The sequence below is a fragment of the Magallana gigas genome, chromosome 3 (genome assembly GCF_963853765.1).
Source record: "Magallana gigas chromosome 3, xbMagGiga1.1, whole genome shotgun sequence".
Classification (NCBI taxonomy): Eukaryota; Metazoa; Mollusca; class Bivalvia; order Ostreida; family Ostreidae; genus Magallana; species Magallana gigas.
In genome coordinates this window covers 38,898,004-38,917,648 of record NC_088855.1, presented here as the reverse complement: position 1 = coordinate 38,917,648, position 19,645 = coordinate 38,898,004, and the positions used below count along the sequence as shown (strand labels likewise).

Sequence of the window (19,645 nt, the reverse complement as noted above, 5' to 3'; positions counted from 1 at the left end):
TGATTTTTCTTGGGTTGCTGTAGGTTTCGACCAATCGACAAAAGGGACATGTAGATTCCAGTTTTGTTAGTTTCCTCTCAGTTTCAGTCGCTGTAGGTTTCGACCAATCGATAAACAGGGCGTAGATTTTAGTCTGGCTGTTTCTATAGAGCTATAAATTAACTATGAGTTTCCGTTAGAAATAGATGTAATTGTACTCGATAGATATAAATATATGAAAGTAACACGCCGTCACGCTAACGCGTGTCCACATATATTGAAAACTCAATTTCTATTGCACCACTGTACACAAAATAAGGAATCAAAATATAGTTGAATACTACATTGTTAACAGTCTTGTATCATCAAATGAATTTAATACTTTGTTGAAAATACCATGCTTTAAAATTTCCCTGCTATGTACAAATGATGTGCATCACACCCAAGTTAGATGTCAGGAATATATGCCATTTACCTATCAATTACTTCATGTCTTCCTTTTAGAAACCTTGTTAGATGTACAAAATTTGACCCTATTATATTCTACCATTTATGGCACGGAATCTTGTTCACGAATTCAAACTCACCATGGATTACCGATGAAAGTGACACAGTAACTTAAAAAAAAGATGTTTTACTTTTTAATTATGAAAAAGGAAATAAAAAAAAATGTACAAAATTTCATTAAATAGAAAGTTATCACGTATTATAAGCCATCACATAGACTTAAACTCATCCGGAAATTTCATACATGTTTGAGTGTCACGTGATTACGATTGCTGTCTAAAATAGATTTTGATGTCTGATGGCAAGAAATATGCATTCACAAAGCATTTAAATAACTATATAATTCTTGAAGATATCAGGTTTTACGGAAAGGCTGCTTGCTCATGATATTTGCCACACTGCAGTATTTACATTCCCCTTGCGTGGCTATTAAACACGAGGAAACTCAATATTTATGTGTTGGCTTCAAGCTTAATTCCATTTTTCTCTTTTTAATTTGATTTTTCTTGTTTTGCTTTTGAACACCGCAATTTTACAAAAGTTCATCTTTTCACATAAAATATGTGGAAAACATGTGAAAGTGTTTGGTAAAATATGCGTTTATGTGTCACCATGTCTCTTTAAAAACATTCATTAAAAAAACAGGAAAAAATTGAAACCTTTATTAAATTATCACATAGTTTTGTCAAGCACTATCAATACTATAATTTGTTTCCTAAACTTGTGGAGACAGCATTCTATTGTCCATGACTGACACTTTCCCCTTCTATTCCTATTCCGTGGTTCCCGGTGGCTTGGAAGTGAGGTCATACAAAACCCGGGATATTCCTGGAACAGTTGAGATTCTTTCTACCATCTGGTTCAAAACCTACAAAGGAGATAAAAATAACAGAATTAGCTGGACAGACACTCGTTTAATTGCTACATACATGTAGAGATACTTCTTTGTAATCAAAATCTAAACAAGAATCTTAACAAACTGTTTAACACATTGTATTAATAGAATCTTCAGTTATCATATTATATTTTTTATTATTAAAGAATTCAAAGATCTTTCCCACAAGTAAAACACTCTTCAAAACAAATTTTGATCATTTTCATAAGATAACATTTGAATCATCAAAATTAAGATGAGTTTCAATCACTTGATATTAAACACAAGTGTCACACTTTGATATTACTTATGTCTACCTACTTAAAATCTCTTTAAAAGAAAAAATGCAAACACCAATTAAAAATCTATCAAAGTAAAACCCTTAAATAAAAACTCTCCAATTACCAATAATGACATGTGCATGACTTATCACAAGTTTTAAAAGATTAATTAACAGTCAATTGAAATTGAAAATAATATACAGGATGCACATCAGTATGACTTTGAGAATTTTAAACCTTTCTCTGCCCATTAATAACTGCTATTTTTCAACTTTTCAGGAAATAAATTAACAATAAAATCAAGTGCTGTATGAAAATGTTGTTGACATTTTGATCTCTGAAAACAAAACATATAGTTTACATGAATTATGTATTGTGACTAATGACTAGTAATGTAACAAGTTTATCTGCTACATGTATAACTTGGTACCACAAAGTACTATATCACGAACTTAGTTTAAAATTATCTTATTTTCTTTTTTAAAGAGTTTTGTTAACTTAGTTATTTCTTAAAAATCATATATTTTAGGAATTATTAAACTACCTGGTTATAACATTTGACTAATTTCAATGCTAAAGAAGTTTGCTAATAAAAGTTTAACAATGCTAGGTACAGAGGCTATCTTTCAATTTCACAACCACATTGCGTGTAACACCTCCGTGGCCAGGTAGTCGGCCTGTCTGAGCGTGGTTAGGTAGGTTGGGGTGACGTCCTCCACAGGGAACCGCACGGAACCACCAAATATATAAACTACCCTATAATGTTAAACAATATGGGTTCGTCATTCAAAGATCATTTGTTTAATTAAATCATTACTGATACATCTCTAGTACAATTTGTATGTACAATGTACATGAAATTTTTGAAGCTTTTATCAGCCAAAGATATTTTTCCTTTTAAAATCTTTTTTGGTTTGAAGGATCACTACTGTAACAGTATTAATCAATGATAAAATCTTAACTTGAAGAAAATGTCCCTCTCATTTATGCCGGAAAAAAACTTATATGTGTTGGAAATCATTGAATTATTAAGTCTAAGAACAATAACTCTGCTAAAACTAAAATACTTTGTGCTAATCTGATTCACAAGTTCTCATTGCATATACTTAATGCATAATATTATTGTCTGGATGCGAATAAGTAAATGCATTATTTAACCACTGAAAGTAAGTCAATAAATGATAGATGTATTAATTTAATCATATCTGAGATCCTCAATGAGGAAAGGACACCTCTATTTTCACACATAGTTTCTTTAAAATTACACAACTGAATCAATCTTATAGATTTTTATTCTCTATCTTTCACAATCTTTGTGGTAAACTGTATAGCTCAATTAGTTACATCATCTTCTAGTTATTTAAGGTAGCTCGCGGGTTTACCTGCTTGTGAGAAAACCTACCTTGAAAAATTGTCCACGTGATCCATAGGTTTCAGAGTTTTATTTCTAAAATTTATTTGAGATTCGTCTGCGCGGTAATAATGTTATCGTGTTTCAAATACAGTGTCATTGATAAAATCAAGCAACGCCATTTCAATGAAATATATAGTAAAATGCACATCTTACTCGAGAAACGCATTACAAAACCATACTCCAAACTTTTAAACGATTCAGACGAAATTAATTATACTCAACACAATAACAGAGGAGATAATTATGAATCGATTCATAAAAAATAATCAGTATGTGTTCTCGGCCAATTTTTTGCAAAAAAACTTTAAAGATTTAAAAGATTTCTCAAAACCTTATATTTTCATTACGACGTTAGCCCGACGTCATCACTTCCTTACGTCTGAGAACCCAAAAATTGAAATGCATTTATTGACAAGACTAGCTGATTAACACATTTTAGAACTTGTAAATACTAATTAGACATTATTGTGAATGTTATCAAATGCACAAATGCAATTTATGTAAGGCTGTAAAGATACAGAAAATTGCTATTATTTTTATGAAATTCTGAGTCAATCAATGCCAAAACAAAAATGCCAGGCAACTACTGACATAATAAGTTTGTAATCGTATAAGCCAAAAGAATTTTTAACAAATTGATCGGTAGTTAAAATTACGGAAGTCATAATTGAAAAAAAAAAACCCACCCCGATTTTAATGCATACGGTTCAATTAATTTACTTGTCTATTTAAAACATGATTTTAAATGGAAGAGTTCCAACGCACACTCTTACTTTATAGAACAAAATGTGACAAAGTATGTGACATCTTTAAATTTTCAGCACTTGATATTATAAATGTTTGTATAAACAGTAATAAACTGCATTTAAGCTTTTTGATATATTTCTTTTTAAGCTTCTAAATATCTCATTTGTCATTTTAAAAAAAGCATGTATGAGTTTACTATGATGGTCGACTCTTAACGTCGATTCCTATTGTGACGTCAGCAAACCCGCGAGCTACGTTAAGTCATGCTTACTGAAATTTAAACATCCTTTTTAGCTTTTTTAACCTACAAAAGAATTTCAAAACACTTTTTATGGTCATAAATTCAAAAATATTGATTATACTTTAAACATGCTATACTTTCATTCATGTCAATATCTCAAAGTGTCTCATACTGCTTTAAAATAAAAACTCACATCTAACTTCCTCATATCAGAGCAAAGGAAATAAATTAACAATGTCATAACAAAATAAAAAATTTATTAAAGTTTAGAGTATCAATAAATATGTTTATGCATTGACCAACTCAAGTTGGTCTATAGATAAGAGATAAGATTCAAACAAATATTTCAAACAATTGATTGTTGAATCCTGTTTACCAAGTTTTCTTTAAATTTGTTTAAAATGTGATGTAATATGGATGCTTTAAACATCTGAAACTCTTTAAATGCAATTTAAGGGTGAATATTTTCTAGCCTACATTTATCTATACTGGTTCTTACCTATTTATATTATGGAATATACAAGTATCATTAAGTTCTCCCAATTTGGTTCACTGTCACTAGATATTCCTACCATTATAAACTATAGGTCCTGCAATCTCCCTGCAATAGCAACACAAACACCTTCAGTTCAATAAGCAGTTCTTTGACTCAATGGACTGAATGAGAGAAAGGACAGATCAAAAGAAAGGATATGATAAAGAAAGAGAGAGGGTATGAAATATAAAGAAACTGAACAAAGGGAGTGGGTATGGGTTATTTCCATACAAGTAGAAAGAACAGAGAATGATAGAGAGGGGAAGGGTTAAATATGAAAGGGATAAAGAAATAAAGAGATGTTGTAATAATTTTAAATCTGAAAAATTTACTCCAAATAGTTGTGCATTCGCTAAATTCTTCACTGTGAGGAATGTGCCAACAACACACAATGTCCTCAGGATAATCTAAGTATCAAAACAATCTATTGTTTTAAGAAGTGCTAAACAGCCCAATCCACTCTTCCACCTAAATTACAAAAAAAAAAATGAATGCACTGTCCAACCACGATCTCTGGAAGCTTGAAAATTACTCTCAGTATTATAACCTACTTGAAAATAATTACTCTGAATTAATTTGAACCTGATAGTGAACATGCATTGCCTGGTAACTTAATCTCTAAACGGGGTAAGTTTGCTTTTATTCATTTCATTTTTGTTTAGGGGGGTGTGCGGCATTCCTGTACAATTGAGGATAAGAATGTAACCGTTTCTTAAACTGGCTTTTTCCGCCCGAAACTGGCCAAATATGTTGCCAAAAGATATAAAAGCAATACATATGGAGTCCTACATTTCTTTTTGCTTCAAAAGAGTGCATACAAGAACAAGACAATGCCTTTTTAATCACCCAGAACAGCTGTCGAACTGAGCAGCAACAGACTTATTTTGAAGATTTAAAACTCTGAAAAAAATATGAAGAGGGTTTATTTGTCTCCTCTGTACAACCATTTGTTAAAACAAGGTTTGAATTTTGCTCATTTAGGTTGTAACTTTGCCTCAAAATAGGGTACCCTATACATATCAGTCGGCATTTGATCTGCTATAAGAATAAGAAAAATCCAGTCTATACTTAGAACGCCTGTGTTTATGGAGACACATTGACGTTATATTTTAATAGAAAAAAAATAATTGTAAATTCAAAACAATCCGTATTGAATTTTATATACTTCTCTATACCTGTCCCATGTTTGTTTTATAGGGAATTTTTAGTTCTATAAGTATTAAATAAAGTGTATTCCTTTAAGAAGTGGGATAGAGGTATAAAAAAGTGATTGTCTTCAATTTAAATAGTATACATCATATTTAAATGAAATATATCTGTAATGTGCCTCCATAGACACAGACAAATATATCTTGTGGTTTTTGAGGCCCATTTTAAGAATAGGGTACCTTACTTTGGGACAAAGTTACAACTTAAAGGGACATGCTCACGATTTTGGTCAAATTATATTTTTCTGTTTTTATTATTTACAATGCTTGAAAAATGCATTTCTAATGATCAATTGAAATTTGATAATCAGTCATAAAGTTATAAGCAAGATACAGAGCTCAAAATTCTTCGTTATGTAAACAAGGCTCGAGTCATGAAATCGTGTCTCGAAAATCTTTTTTAAGCTAATTTGTCTATCTTCTTCATTTTAAGCATAAATAAAGTTCAAAAAGTTTAACACATTCGTTTAAGGTCTATAATTGACATTTTCACTTCAACATTCAAAATGTAAAAAAAAGCTTTGTTTGCATAGTAAAGAATTGCAAGCTCTGTAACTCGCTTGAAACTTAACGAATGGCACTCAAATTTTGGTTGCATATTAAAAATGCCTTACTTAAGCATTGAAAACATCAAAATCAAAAAATAATTTTTGACCAAAATCGTGACCATGCCCCTTTAAACAAGCAAACTTAGACATTTTTCTCAACAAATGGTTGCAGAGAGGACACCAATGAACCCCTTTCATATTTTTTTCAGATATTTTAATCTTCAAAATAAGTCTGTACCTGCGCAGTTCGACAGCTGTTCTTGTATGCATACTTTTCAAACAAAATTACATGTAGGACTTCATATTTATTGCTTTTATATCTTTTGGCAACGTTTTTTTTACCAGTTTTGGGGAGAAACAAGCGAGTTCAAGAAATGTTAACATTCTTATCCTCAAATGTACAAAATGGCTGTATACCCCCCTTAATTTTAAAGATTATAAGTGCTACTTTATATTCCTATAAATAGCGGACAAGAAATGCCACGTGAATGTTACCTTAGCGTTGTATGTTTAACAGTGCCACGTGTATGTCGAAATATTTGTACATTTTAGTCTAATAGTGTCATGTTATGTTTAGATATTTAGGATATAGTGTAGTATAGCTACATGTGCCGTTCGCTACGGTTTGTAAACATATATCTAAGTGGCGAGAAATGTATTGTACGGAGACCGGTTATGGTCATAGATACATTATACTTATGTAAGCATTATTGTTAAAGGTTCCCGGGGTTAGTATACAATCATTTAATGCTTGAGCAGTCGATTGACCAGAATATTTTTCCCGAGGTAAAAGGAACATCTCAGTATGATCTATAATCCGAGGCCAACGGCCGAGCCGTTCCCTGCATCAAAGGAAAAAATTCGAGTATCAAATTATTGTTTTATTATCTAATTTAATTTTTAGTATTTTGTGTTCACAATAATAAATTACAGAAGGTTTTCATACCATTATGCATTCAGGTCATTGTTAATCAATACCAAGATGACCTTAAAGATAAAATTTAAGAACAAAGTCAAATAAACATAACTAGACACGATGTCGTTGCGAGCAACGTGGGTCTTCCGTTTAATTATGAATTAGTGATAGGGTTTAATTAAAATGTTGACATTTGGTACGAGTTACTATATTAACTTCCTTTTAAACTAAGTTTTGGACCTATACTGCAAAATTAAGATTTCCGGAAAAGGTCATTTTAAAACTTCAATATCTCTGCAATGCGTTGTACGATTTTAAAACGGTTTTTAGTTTTGTATTCAGTACAAAAATGTCTACACAAATTTTGGAATCACTTCCGGTGACGACCGGAAATGACGGAGGACCTGCTAATATTAAACTTTAATAAGTTTAAAACATATTCTGATGGGAACAAATAGTATTCTTTGTTCATTTTAATATTTTTTAAACACAATTTTCAAAAATGCTGTTTGAGCAAACCGGAAGTGACGGACGATCGTGGTTTTACCTGATCGGCCCTAGAAATTCAAAAATATATCATTCCTGAAACTTTCAATTTTCTATCTTTAATCGTTTTTTGAGAAAAAGGGAGGACAAATTCACTTTTTATAAAAAGAAAAACGAATATAACGGCCGACCGGAAGTGACGTTATTATCAAAACTGTACGTGATTAAAAACCTTGATATTTTGTATTATTCCTAAAAATTTCATAAAAATCCGTTGTAGCATATTTGATATATTTGAGTTTTAAGAAAAATGTTAAGAAAAAAAAGAATAATACTAGTGAAAAATATAGAAAAAGAAACCTAACAAAAACAATAACTAATAAAGTTATCTTTTAATCTTGTAGCAATTAAACTTTTTCTAAAATACGTTGCCGGCCCACTAGATCGCAGTCTATTGACCAGCAGTTCAATAGATCACTTTCAAACTTGAATACACATACAAAATATACGAAAATATTTAATCTGTAATAAAACAACAAAATCCCTTTGATTAGGTAATAATCTCATTTAATGTATAGACGAGGCCCTATGTTATGGCCTGAGAGGTGTTGATGGTGACTGACGGCCTATAGTGGACGACCGGAAGTTTCCGGAATTTGAGGATTACCTGGAGCAGGAGGTGATCTGTTGGACTAACAGTGGACAATGGATTTGGGTAGTGTGGTGTTTGGCGGAGACGAGATGATTGGAGCTTAAGGCGATGGACCGTCTCGCGTCGTATATTGCTGACATTTTGTATATTTGTAAAAATTGTATATAAATATTTTATTTTATATAGCATTTTTGTTATTATCACTGATCAGAGGCTCGGTCATGGTGACAGATTGTTTGCATTTATGGAGGAATAATATATATTTACCTTCTAAAATCTGAATTTTATTGAAGTATTCAATAGATATCATTAACTTTTTATACTATGTACAATTTGTTACAAAAGAATTTCAATCTAGAATTGTCATTTATACCGTATATCAGGTTTTTTCAGCGTCATGTTTTTCCGCAAATAAGAACCTAGACCGGTATATAAAATTTACGCGAATCAAATTTTCACTATCGGTATTTCAAAGTCCTAATGAAAATATAATTCACAGTTAGAATTGAATCATCAGAATTGAAATAAAAGAAAATATAAAGACAGTAAGAAATCATTTTATGATCTTTATTCTCATCAATAGCACATTTGACATTTGCTAGATCATTGTTTCGATTTCGCTTTGTTGAAGATGTAACGACCAACCATCCGTCCAATCTGTTCGCTACTGAGCTTGCTGAAGTTCTTCAGTTTGTAGGAATGCTTTCCTTCCTTTGCAGAAATGGTGACGTCAGCTTCGTCAGAGCTTAGGTATTGGTAGTGCAAGATCTACACAATAAACAGATCCGTTAAAGACTGAAACTTAAAACAAGAATTAATGGAAATTTAAATTTACCATGTGCTTCTCTTTTTATTAAACAAATACAAAATTTACCTTTTCAAGCTTGGGAAAACCACTCTCGACTTCCGAAGTAATTGCTTTCAGAAACTTGTCAGTTTGTAAGCTCTTCTTGTTCTCGCTTAACAAGAATGGACACACTACAAGAAATAATAACCTTTCAGTATAGTACAAATAGAGGGTCCAGTGACAAACCGGATATCAATAGATCAATTGCTTAGAGCTTACGAGAATTGATTCGATCTTGCTCGTTCATTTTTGCCATTCTTTCACAATCACCGCAGGTAGATCTCTTCTTCTTTCCCCATGATCTTCCGAATCTGACTCTTACGCGTGGATATCTGATACGTGGATATCTGATACGTGGATATCTGATACGTGGCAGCCTCACTCTCACTCTTGGGAGTCTAACCCGTGGCAGCCTCACTCTCACTCTTGGGAGTCTAACCCGTGGCAGCCTCACTCTCACTCTTGGAAGTTTGATTCGTGGCAGGCGAACCCTAATTGTCGGCAATCGAACACGAACTTTTGGTAAACGGAGCCTTACTCTTACCAGTCGCCTGAGCTGCCTTGTAATTCTTCCCAAAGTTCGGCGTACCTTGCTGCCAACATTGCGCCAAGCTTCTCCAATTTTTTTCCCAAGCCTTTTAAAATCTTTGCCAATATGCTTCACTATTTTACGGACTCGTATTCGCTTCAAGCCTTTAACGATTTTCTTTCCGAGTTCAACAACCACGTAGATGGGATGACGCTCTGAGAGTTCTTTGGATTTCATCAATATAGGTCCGGTCAAATCCGGTATCCTACACAGAAACAGTGTTAATAAGTATTATTACTAGTACTTTTTAATATACACAAAGGCAAAATAATATCTAAAACAGGTGTTTAATTTTATTGTTATACTTTCATGTTAAATACTGAAATCTGATTGGTTAAGACACAGTTCATAATCCGTTCTATTACCCTTAGCGTTAGCAACGCACTTAGCAACGGGTAACATTACAAATTGTTACATGCGCGAAAATTATGCGCGTACGGTTCGCTGTAAAATTCACGTTATTCCTATATAAAAGCAGTAAAGTTTACTTTAAAATTAAGACATTCAGTATAATAAAAAAAATAGTGCCTGTTTGGGAGGATAACAGTTGGAATTGACACCCCTCGAAAACCATTGTCAACCTCCGCTTCGCGTCGGTTGACAATGGTTTTTTCGGGGTGTCAATTTCAACTGTTACCCTCCCAAACAGGCACTATTTATGTATTGCCACACGCTCTCGTCTACAAAAAAATCATTATTATAATCAAGCCTTTCTATTTTTAGCCGGGCTCTGCTAAAAGCAGAGTCCTGGCTGTAGGCAGGCAAATCGCCAATGTTAATATCAATAGCACAACTTTAAAAGTAAACAAAAAACCAAACAGCGTCAAAGTGAAAGCTTCCGCTATACCAAATAGTTACACAAAGAGCCACGTTTTGTCAAAAGTGTTGGCATTTTTTTTTAATTTCAAGAGAATTGTCTATATCTTTCAGTTTTCTTAATAATAACGTGTTTTAAAAACAAGACTATGCATTTTGGACACATACAATGCGCATGAATTTCCATGAACTTCTTTGCTGCGCGGTGAGGAAATGGAGATAGGATATGTCCTTTTTATTGAGAATCAAAATTTGTCATGTACAAATTTTGATTCTCAATAATCTAAAACTCTAAAGACATTTGACGTTTTTACTATCATGAACTTCGATAAACGAGTAAATGAGATTAACCAACATTTGAACGTAACAAAAGCTTTTTCCGAACAATAGCCATATTCAAACCCTGAGAAAGTATTTTGATTAAAATTGCGCTAAAATTTAGAAGAAAAACAAAATAAACAGAAGTAAAATCTTTGACACGATAGATATATAACCGTTACGCTTGTTGCAAAATTCAAGGCAGCAAGTGTTGAACTTTTTTCTACTAGACAGACATATTTTTGTTTATAGCCGCTTGCAAAATTTGGTCGTCCTCTGACGATATGCCGACATTAAAAGCATGAGAGAGAGAGAGAGAGAGAGAGAGAGAGAGAGAGAGAGAGAGAGAGAGAGAGAGAGAGAGAGAGAGAGAGAGAGAGAGAGAGAAGAGAGAGAAAGAGAAAGAGAGAGAGAGAGAGAGAGAGAGAGAGAATTTTTCAGTCTTTACTACACAATATGCATAAAGACACACCAAAAGAGCCCGGCTTTCAGTACTTCAGTACTTTGATTTTTACCAGTCACCCCTTCTTAACCACACAAAACGCTTTTTACCTGCCATTATTTAATGTAAAAATGAAAAAAATATAGCGCTGAACTATGCTTAGCGCTTTAAAAAACCTGTATTAACTGAAATAACATTTATAACTGAATGCATAATGTGCATTTTATTCACGATTTGACCTATTTTAAAAGAACAATGTATTGTTATCTTATATAATAAATACCCCATAATCAAAATTTAAAAAAATTATTCAATCCTCAAATCAAAACACATTTATTCAAAATTACATTTAATGAAGAAAACGAATCAACTTGATATATATTGCTGTTCTTTGTGACCAGGCGCGTGGTATTTGGGAAGCGGGTATCAAAATAACCATTTTTATCTGGAGAAATAAATTGTGAATCCAACAGCTCCTTTTTGTAGTTTTTTTGTAGATATTATTTAAACTGTTTATTCACAGTTATAATCGTAGGTTAAATATTGGCTGAAGTTAAAGGGACTTGGACATGATTGAGATCAAAAAATTTATATTTATTTTTGATGTATAAAATGGTTTATTATTTCCGATTTTAATATTAAAGGGACTTGGACACGATTTGAGATAAAAAAAAAATTATGTTTTATGTATAAAATGATTAACTGGAGCATTTTAAATGACTGACCAAAATATTAAATGTTAAAGTCAAGTTACAAGCAAGATACACAGGTAAGAATTGAAAGGAATGTAAACAAAGCTCGAGTCTTATAGTTGTTTACAAAAAATGTAATGTAGAGAACTACCATTTCTTAGACAAAATGACATGTAAAAAACAACTTAAACTAATTCAATATCTTCTTAAATACTATTTAAATATCAACAAAAGAAAGTTACATTTGATTGAAATTTACACCAATACAACGAATATGTAAAAATAACAATATTCGAGCTTTGTTTACGAAACAAAGAATTATATATGAACTCTGTATCTTGCTTAAAACTTGATATTTGAGTTTCAAATTTTTACAAAGCAATATAAACTTTTATACTTTTTAGTATAATGATTGAAAATGGAAAAATAAAATTTGAAAATTTTAAGTCAAATCGTGTCCAAGTCCCTTTAACGAGGTTGGGGGTGGCTGCCATTTTAAAGCGTTTTTATCTTTATACAAAAAAGATTTTCACTTTAATGTTCCAAAACTCTTACATCGTACTGAAAATGTCTTTTGAAAGAAATGGATATGATCAGGTATTGAATCATTATCTAAAAAGTCAATTGATGGTAAGCCAAGGGTTACAAGATGCAAAAAAATCAAACCAGCTGTTTTTCAGCATTTTCTAATTTTTCAAAGGGAGGTAACTTGTAAAACTTTAAATATTTTGTTATAATATTTTCCTTCTATTTCCTTTTATTTAAATTCACCATCGAATTTTTTTTAAATGCTCAATCTTTATTACACATGTATTGATTATTATTATGTTAAAATTTGGAAATAATCTTGTGCTTACTTTCTTTTTGTTTTACATATTTGCATCTGACATACATATTTTTGGTAAAATTGTGATATTTTTTCTTTTTAACAAATAATGTTTAGTTTTTTCTCATTGTGTTAATTTTTTGTGATGTTATTGCTATGTTGTTTGCCTTTATTTATATTTCTTATATTTTTCAATTTTTTTTTACATAATGTGCAATTTCTTCAGATGCAATAAATGATAAAATTAACGACGATTGTGATGTGGTCTTTCATATTAAAATATAAACTAAGATTATATGAAACATTTCTGCATATTTGGTGAATTTTGGAGACATTTTTTTGGACCCCCAGCCTCCCTAAGAAAAAAATCAGAAAGTGTCCAAATTGACTTACGCCTGGCATTTAGCACACTTTTCCTCAAAAACTGCGCCAAGTTTAACGCATCTTTCACTGGCACCTTCCATGTTTTTGCTCATCATCCTATTTTCTCTTTTTATTAATCTTATAACTATATGCTGGGTTATGTTCTCGATTTCTGTAATTAACATAAAAAAAATAATGTTAACGTTATGGGTTTTTTTTGGTTATTGGATGAAACATAAATAAATATATCATCATCATCTTCATCATCAACAACATCATCATTTTCATCATCATCAATATTGTACGAATAATTATTTGTCTAAAATATAGAGTGCAAATACGAGTACATTAACATTCATCAATCCCCCTTCTATTCTAATATTATTTTTTAACAAAAGATCGAACGTGGGGGGAATAAGCCGAGGCATAAGTCCATTTGAAGAACCCACATTTTTTTTCTTACAAATATTATTTTCGTTACATGCATTAAGCTTATGTAATCATTTGCATTCAGAATTGTCAAAACCTTTAAAAATTGACTTCAAATTTAATTGACATATATATATACATGTATGCTAATTGAGCAACAAAATGCTAATAAAATCGGGTGCTTAGACTACAGTTTTTTATTGAGTGGGTCATCATACCATTTTTTAAAAGACGTAATACTGATAAAACATGTAAATTTCTATCTTTTTCAATTAAAAAAAATATTACTAAAACCCACTCCATAGTAAAAAGCTTATTTTCTTCCTTTTATATTCAAGATGATTATCAAATGGCAAAGACAATTATGTTTGCGCATTACTAAATTGCGGTTGTTATTTAAATAAATTAATACATGTGATTCCGTGGTGTAGCTTTTAGCGAGTAGTTCTTGAAACATAGGTATGTTGAAGTGGGTTTTCGATTCCAATGAATGTGTTGTAAATACTTTTTATATCTTTGTTTCCTTTGTTTAAATTCGAAAAACTTATTTGACAAAGAAAGTAAAAATTGCGTTATTATGAATTAAATACATGCACTTAATTATTCTTTGGGTTTTGCTACATGTAAATAAGTTATCTTTAGTATTATTTTTTAAAATAACATGTTACTTTGTTGAGGGGGTACAAATTATGGATTTTAATACAAAAAATTGGAATTCTTCATTCTTTGTACGTGCACTTAATAAATTCTCTGGAGATATGTAAGCACAGGAATAAAAATATTTAAAGTTAATACGCATATCATACTAAATGCGTGACTGTCATTTGAAACATACTAGTGATAAGGTTGTGGTCACTTGTGGGCATATGTCTCGGCTTATTCCCCCAGGCTTTTTAAATATAAAGTAAATTTATATGATATCGGCCGAATATGGCTCCCAAAAATGAACCTTATCAATTTACTGTAATTCTTTGCTTCCTTTGTACAGATATACATGTAAAGTTTTTTTCATAATTTTCATTTTGATCCAATCCCCACATTTTGAAACATGAAATAAAAAATACCATTTTTGGTATTTTTAGCGTATAACGACTTGTTTTCAAGCAGTTATTCTTTCAGAAAACATTGAGCGATTGCTTTAAAAAGCAAATTATTTTCATCAAAGATGTATCTATCCAAGACTTAAAACTATAACGAAAAGTATGTTCTTGTTCAAAGCGTCGCTTTATATTCCCCATTAAAAATTTAGGAAAATGCCAGTTTGTTTGAACTACAAAAATAATGTCACTTCTGATGCAATATATTGCCACTGAGTGCAAATAATTCAAATAGATATTATATCTATATATTATATCAACTATTCTAAAAAAAACATACATATAACAATTGTTAACACTTTTTAAAATGGCAAGTTCTTGGAGCATATATTATATATAGTTCGTTGCGGTTTGTTGTCATTTTCTACTGATCATGAACCTACCAGAGAGTTTCTGACTTGAAATAAGCGTCGGTTTTTCCGGCTCTGGTTCTGGGTAGTAATCTGGGGGGTAGTAATAGTCGTCTACATAGTAACCGTCGCTTTCTGCATTCGCATGGCTTTTCTTTGGCAATCCAAATAATACCAAAATACCAAGTACTGCATGTAAATGTACCCGCATCATGTTGCAATACAGGTGAGCTAATATTAAAATAAAATTCGAATACATGTATTTCTGTAAAGTTCGCTTTAAAATGATGCAATGAAAACAAGAGGCCCAGGGGCCACATCGCTCACCTGAGCAACAATTGCCTTAATTCTGATCAAATTAGCATTACAGTATCAAAATATCTTGACAACTAAGTACAGTAGATCTTGCTAAAAAAAAAATCTGCCAATTTTTATCCACCTCTTTTTTTTGGTAAATACCAAGCCCCTTTTGTTGTTGTACCTGTAAGAAGATTTTTCTCTATTCCTATTTACCCCCCCCCCCCCCTCCATTTCGTGGCCCCACTTTTCTCTAGGGAATCATGGTTTCATCAAACTTAAATATACATAACCTGTGCTTTCACACTAAGTACTGAGTTTTGGACCGAAAACTTTCCCAGAATATTTTTAAAGATTTTATCTATATAATCCTATGTAAAAATTCAAACCGCCATCACGGCCCCGCCCTACGACTAGGGACTGTGAATTTGCAAACTTGAATTTACACTACCCGAGGATGCCTCTTCACAAGTTTAAGCTTTTCTGGCCAAATAGTCTTTAAAAAGAAGATTTTTAAAGATTTTCTCTATATATTCCTATGTAAAAATTCATCCCCCATTGTGGCCTCACCCTACCCCTGGACTATTATTTAAACAAACTTGAATCTATACGATCTAGGGAGGCTACCAATCAAATTTGGGCTTTCCTGACCTAATAGTTTTGAGAAGAAGATTTTTAAAGATTTTCTCTATATATAAAAATTTATCCCCCATTGTGGCCCCGCCCTACCCTCAGGGACCTTGATTTGAATAAACTTGAATCTACATTATCTGAGGATAGTTACACGCCAATTTGAGCTTTTTTGGCCAAATAGTTTTTTAAAGAAGTTTTTTTAAAGATTTTCTCTATATATTCCTGTATAAAAATTTATCCCCCAATTGTGGCCCCACCCTATCCCCGGGGACCATGATTTGAACTTGAATCTTCACTATCTGACGATGCTTCCACTCAAATTTGAGCTTTTCTGGCCTAATAGTTTTTGAGAAGAAGATTTTTAAAGATTTTCTCTATATATTCCTATGTAAAACCTGATCCCCCAATTGTGGCCCCACCCTACCCCCGGGGACCATGATTTGAACAAACTTGAATCTACACTATCTGAGGATGCTTCCACCCAAAGGACTATGTGCAGTTTTATGCATTTTTTGCCCCCAAAATCGAATTTCTATAAAGAGCTTTAAAAATAAGGTGAAAGATAGTTAAAATCATATTGAAAATTAGGGTGTTAAAGGTTATAACCACAGTGACGTCATATTGTAGAAATGACGTCATGAAGGTTGCCTTATTTGGATAAATTGATGTTTAATAGCAAAATATAGGTGTTTCCCGATGGTTTCTCGAATGGGAAACATCGAGCGCAGGCTTGCTCAAGTACAATTTTTTAGTATAATGTGTATAACTATCTGAAGAAAACATATGTTAAAATCGCACTTGAGCAGACCTGCGCTCTATACTTCCTAATGCAAAATATAAAGCAAAAATGAGAAATATTATATTTGTTTGCAAATTTGCGGAAATTAGGTCATTTAGGCGACATCATAAATAAACAGCGAATGAGCAATGTTGACTAAAATCAAAATAAAAGTGATAGGCATCCTCTGTACAATGATTTATGAATTTATTTTAATACGATACTTTTTAAAAATTGGTTGAAATCTTGGGCAGATATTTCACCATACCGCACATAGTCCTTTGAGCTTTCTTGGCCTAATAGTTTTTAAAAGAAGTTTTTTTTTAAAGATTTTCTCTATATATTCCTATATAAAAATTTATCCCCCAATTGTGGCCCCACCCTACCCCCGGGGACCATGATTTGAACAAATTTGAATCTACACTATCTGAGGATGCTTCCATTTTAATTTGAGCTTTCCTTGTCTGATAGTTTTTGAGAAGATGATTTTTAAAGATTTTCTCTATATATTCCTATGTAAAACTTGATCCCCCCCCCCCCATTGTGGCCCCACCCTACCACAGGGACTATGATTTGAACAAACTTGAATCTACACTACCTGAGGATGCTTCCATTTTAATTTGAGCTTTTCTGGCCTAATAGTTTTTGAGAAGAAGATTTTTAAAGATTTTCTCTATATATTCCTCTGTAAAATTTGATCCCCCTATTGTAGCCCCACCCTACCCACAGGGACCATGATTTAAACAAACTTGAATCTACACTACCTGAGGATGCTTCCATTTTAATTTGAGATTTCCTGGCCTTATAGTTTTTGAGAAGATGTTTAAAGATGTTCTCTGTATATTCCTATGTAAAACCTGATCCCCCAATTGTGGCCCCACCTTACCCCCGGGGACCATGATTTGAACAAACTTGAATCTACACTACCTGAGGATGCCTCCATACAAGTTTAAGCTTTTCAGGCCGAATAGTTTTTGAGAAGAAGATTTTTGAAAAATACCAACAAATTTTCAATAATTCTCAATTATTTCCCCTTAAAAGGGGGCGTGGCCCATCATTTGAACAAACTTGAATCCTCTTCACCTACTGGTGCTTTGTGCCAAATTTGGTTGAAATCTGCCCAGTGGTTCTTGAGAAGAAGATGAAAATGTGAAAAGTTTACAACAACGACGACGACGACAACGACAGACAACAGACAAATTGTGATCAGAAAAGCTCACTTGAGCCTTTGGCTCAGATGAGCTAAAAAGGTCTTACCTTATATTTAGAAAGAAAATAATCTCAACAAATCATAAATGTTTTTAAAAATAATATATGTAAAATGTATGTTACTAGTATAGGAAAAAGAAAATACTTTTTAGAAATCAAGAAAACAAATATCCAACTTACACTGTCAAACATGCAGTGAAGATAGTAAAGTATTGATTTCAATATCAGTATGCATGTATATTTATATTTGAAACATAAAACCGCACAAGATACTAGTAATATTATCATATGGCAAATTTCAAACACGCTACACAATGATTATGGAAACAGTTTGATCTACGTTTCGTTGTTTTTGTGTGTGTGCGTGTGTGTGTGTGTGTATTTTCGTTTTCCCTTCAGTTGTTTGCCAAAAGAAGCTTCTGAACTTAGTGTCGATTATTTTTCCAAAAAAAATCAACAGTTGTTAGAAAATACATATTTAAATATATGTTAATTTTGATAGGTTCTCAGCGCTGATTTTTTATGTAATATTCTTTACAAGTTCGCATAAAACATTTTCATAAACAAGCTTAAAATGTGACCAAACTTGATCGTTTTTTATTCCAATATGTTTAACCATGTTTTGTTCAATTTTGTATATAATGTGTCCCAATTTTTTTATTATTGCTTTCTTAACTACGAAAAAGAATAGGGCCACATAAAAAAATATTTTTATCTCGTAATTACGAGAAAAGAACTCGTTATAACGAGTTAATTATCTCGTAATTACGAGAAAAAAATCTCGTAATTACGAGAAAATATCTCGTTATTACGAGTTAATTATCTCTTTATTATGAGATAATTTTCTCGTTATTACGAGAAAAGATTTATATAAAATGTTGCGTTTCTGAAAAGACCTAGTCGACTGGATCACCTTTTCAGTCAATATTTTTCTTTCCAGAAGGGTTGATTTAAATTTGATTAATTTTTAAATAACAACGATCATTATTCATTAATTTCTACATAAAAGGATCGGATTTGACATTTTATCTTATATGAGTACGTGGAAAGAGTTTTCAACTTATATAATATAATCCCACTCCGAAGTAAATACCAGGTAAACCTATAGTCGTAAAAACACAATCCTATTATTTACAGATGACTTTAATGACTATATAGTTTCAATAGATATATAGGACTTACCCGAATTGTGTTTTACATGTTCATAAACAACCTACATGCATATTGAAAATAATTGATTTTATAATTAGTATATTAACATTTTGGAGTCTGAAAACAAATTACATGCATCCTTCTTATTAATAAACAGTTCAATGAATTTATTAATCAGTATGCTTTGCTACTTCTTCTGAATTTTTTTTTAAACTGCTTGGTCTGATTTTATATCAAATTATGTGTACGCTTTTAAACGATGATTATGCTAAGGATGCATGTATAATAATAGACATTGCATGCAGTAATTCATACACTTTACATCTAGAGAAAAGAACAATGAAATGCGCCATTTTAAATAGATCTTTTCTCGAAATGACGAGAATTTTCCTCGTTATAATGAGATAATTAAATCGTTA

General features: G+C 31.9%; 2 protein-coding genes across 4 annotated transcripts in view; both read right to left on the bottom strand.

Annotated features, from left to right (window-relative positions):
• Positions 1 to 1,133: 1,133 nt before the first annotated feature.
• Positions 1,134 to 19,645, bottom strand: part of LOC105329768 (GMP synthase [glutamine-hydrolyzing]) — a 30,133-nt gene continuing 11,621 nt past the window's right edge. The window contains exon 16 of one of the 2 annotated variants that reach the window (XM_011431177.4): positions 1,134 to 1,354. In XM_011431177.4, the coding sequence (XP_011429479.3) occupies positions 1,259 to 1,354 (96 nt within the window). In that variant the 3' untranslated portion in view covers positions 1,134 to 1,258. Of the gene's footprint in view, positions 1,355 to 2,258; positions 2,398 to 19,645 lie in introns of those variants that run through there. The other variant, XM_066079696.1, reaches the window with a different exon arrangement.
• LOC136273936 (uncharacterized) lies at positions 8,941 to 18,310 on the bottom strand. 2 transcript variants are annotated; one of them, XM_066079697.1, is made up of 6 exons: positions 18,255 to 18,310; positions 15,191 to 15,388; positions 13,312 to 13,453; positions 9,455 to 10,029; positions 9,263 to 9,366; positions 8,941 to 9,156 (listed from the first exon to the last, which is right to left on the bottom strand). In XM_066079697.1, exons 2-6 carry the CDS (start codon positions 15,369 to 15,371, stop codon positions 8,992 to 8,994), a joined length of 1,167 nt encoding a protein of 388 aa, XP_065935769.1. In that variant the 5' UTR covers positions 15,372 to 15,388; positions 18,255 to 18,310; the 3' UTR covers positions 8,941 to 8,991. The 2 variants fall into 2 exon arrangements, with proteins under 2 accessions (XP_065935769.1, XP_065935770.1); XM_066079698.1 differs by lacking the exon at positions 18,255 to 18,310 and adding an exon at positions 18,123 to 18,252.

Coding starts and splice junctions, on each gene's coding strand:
- LOC136273936 (XM_066079697.1), bottom strand. CDS start 15,371: ATGATGCGGGTACATTTACATGCAGTACTTGGTATTTTGGTATTATTT. Junction 13,454..15,190: donor TTCAAGTCAGAAACTCTCTG/GTAGGTTCATGA, acceptor TGTTAATTACAG/AAATCGAGAACATAACCCAG. Junction 9,157..9,262: donor GTTTTCCCAAGCTTGAAAAG/GTAAATTTTGTA, acceptor TTTATTGTGTAG/ATCTTGCACTACCAATACCT.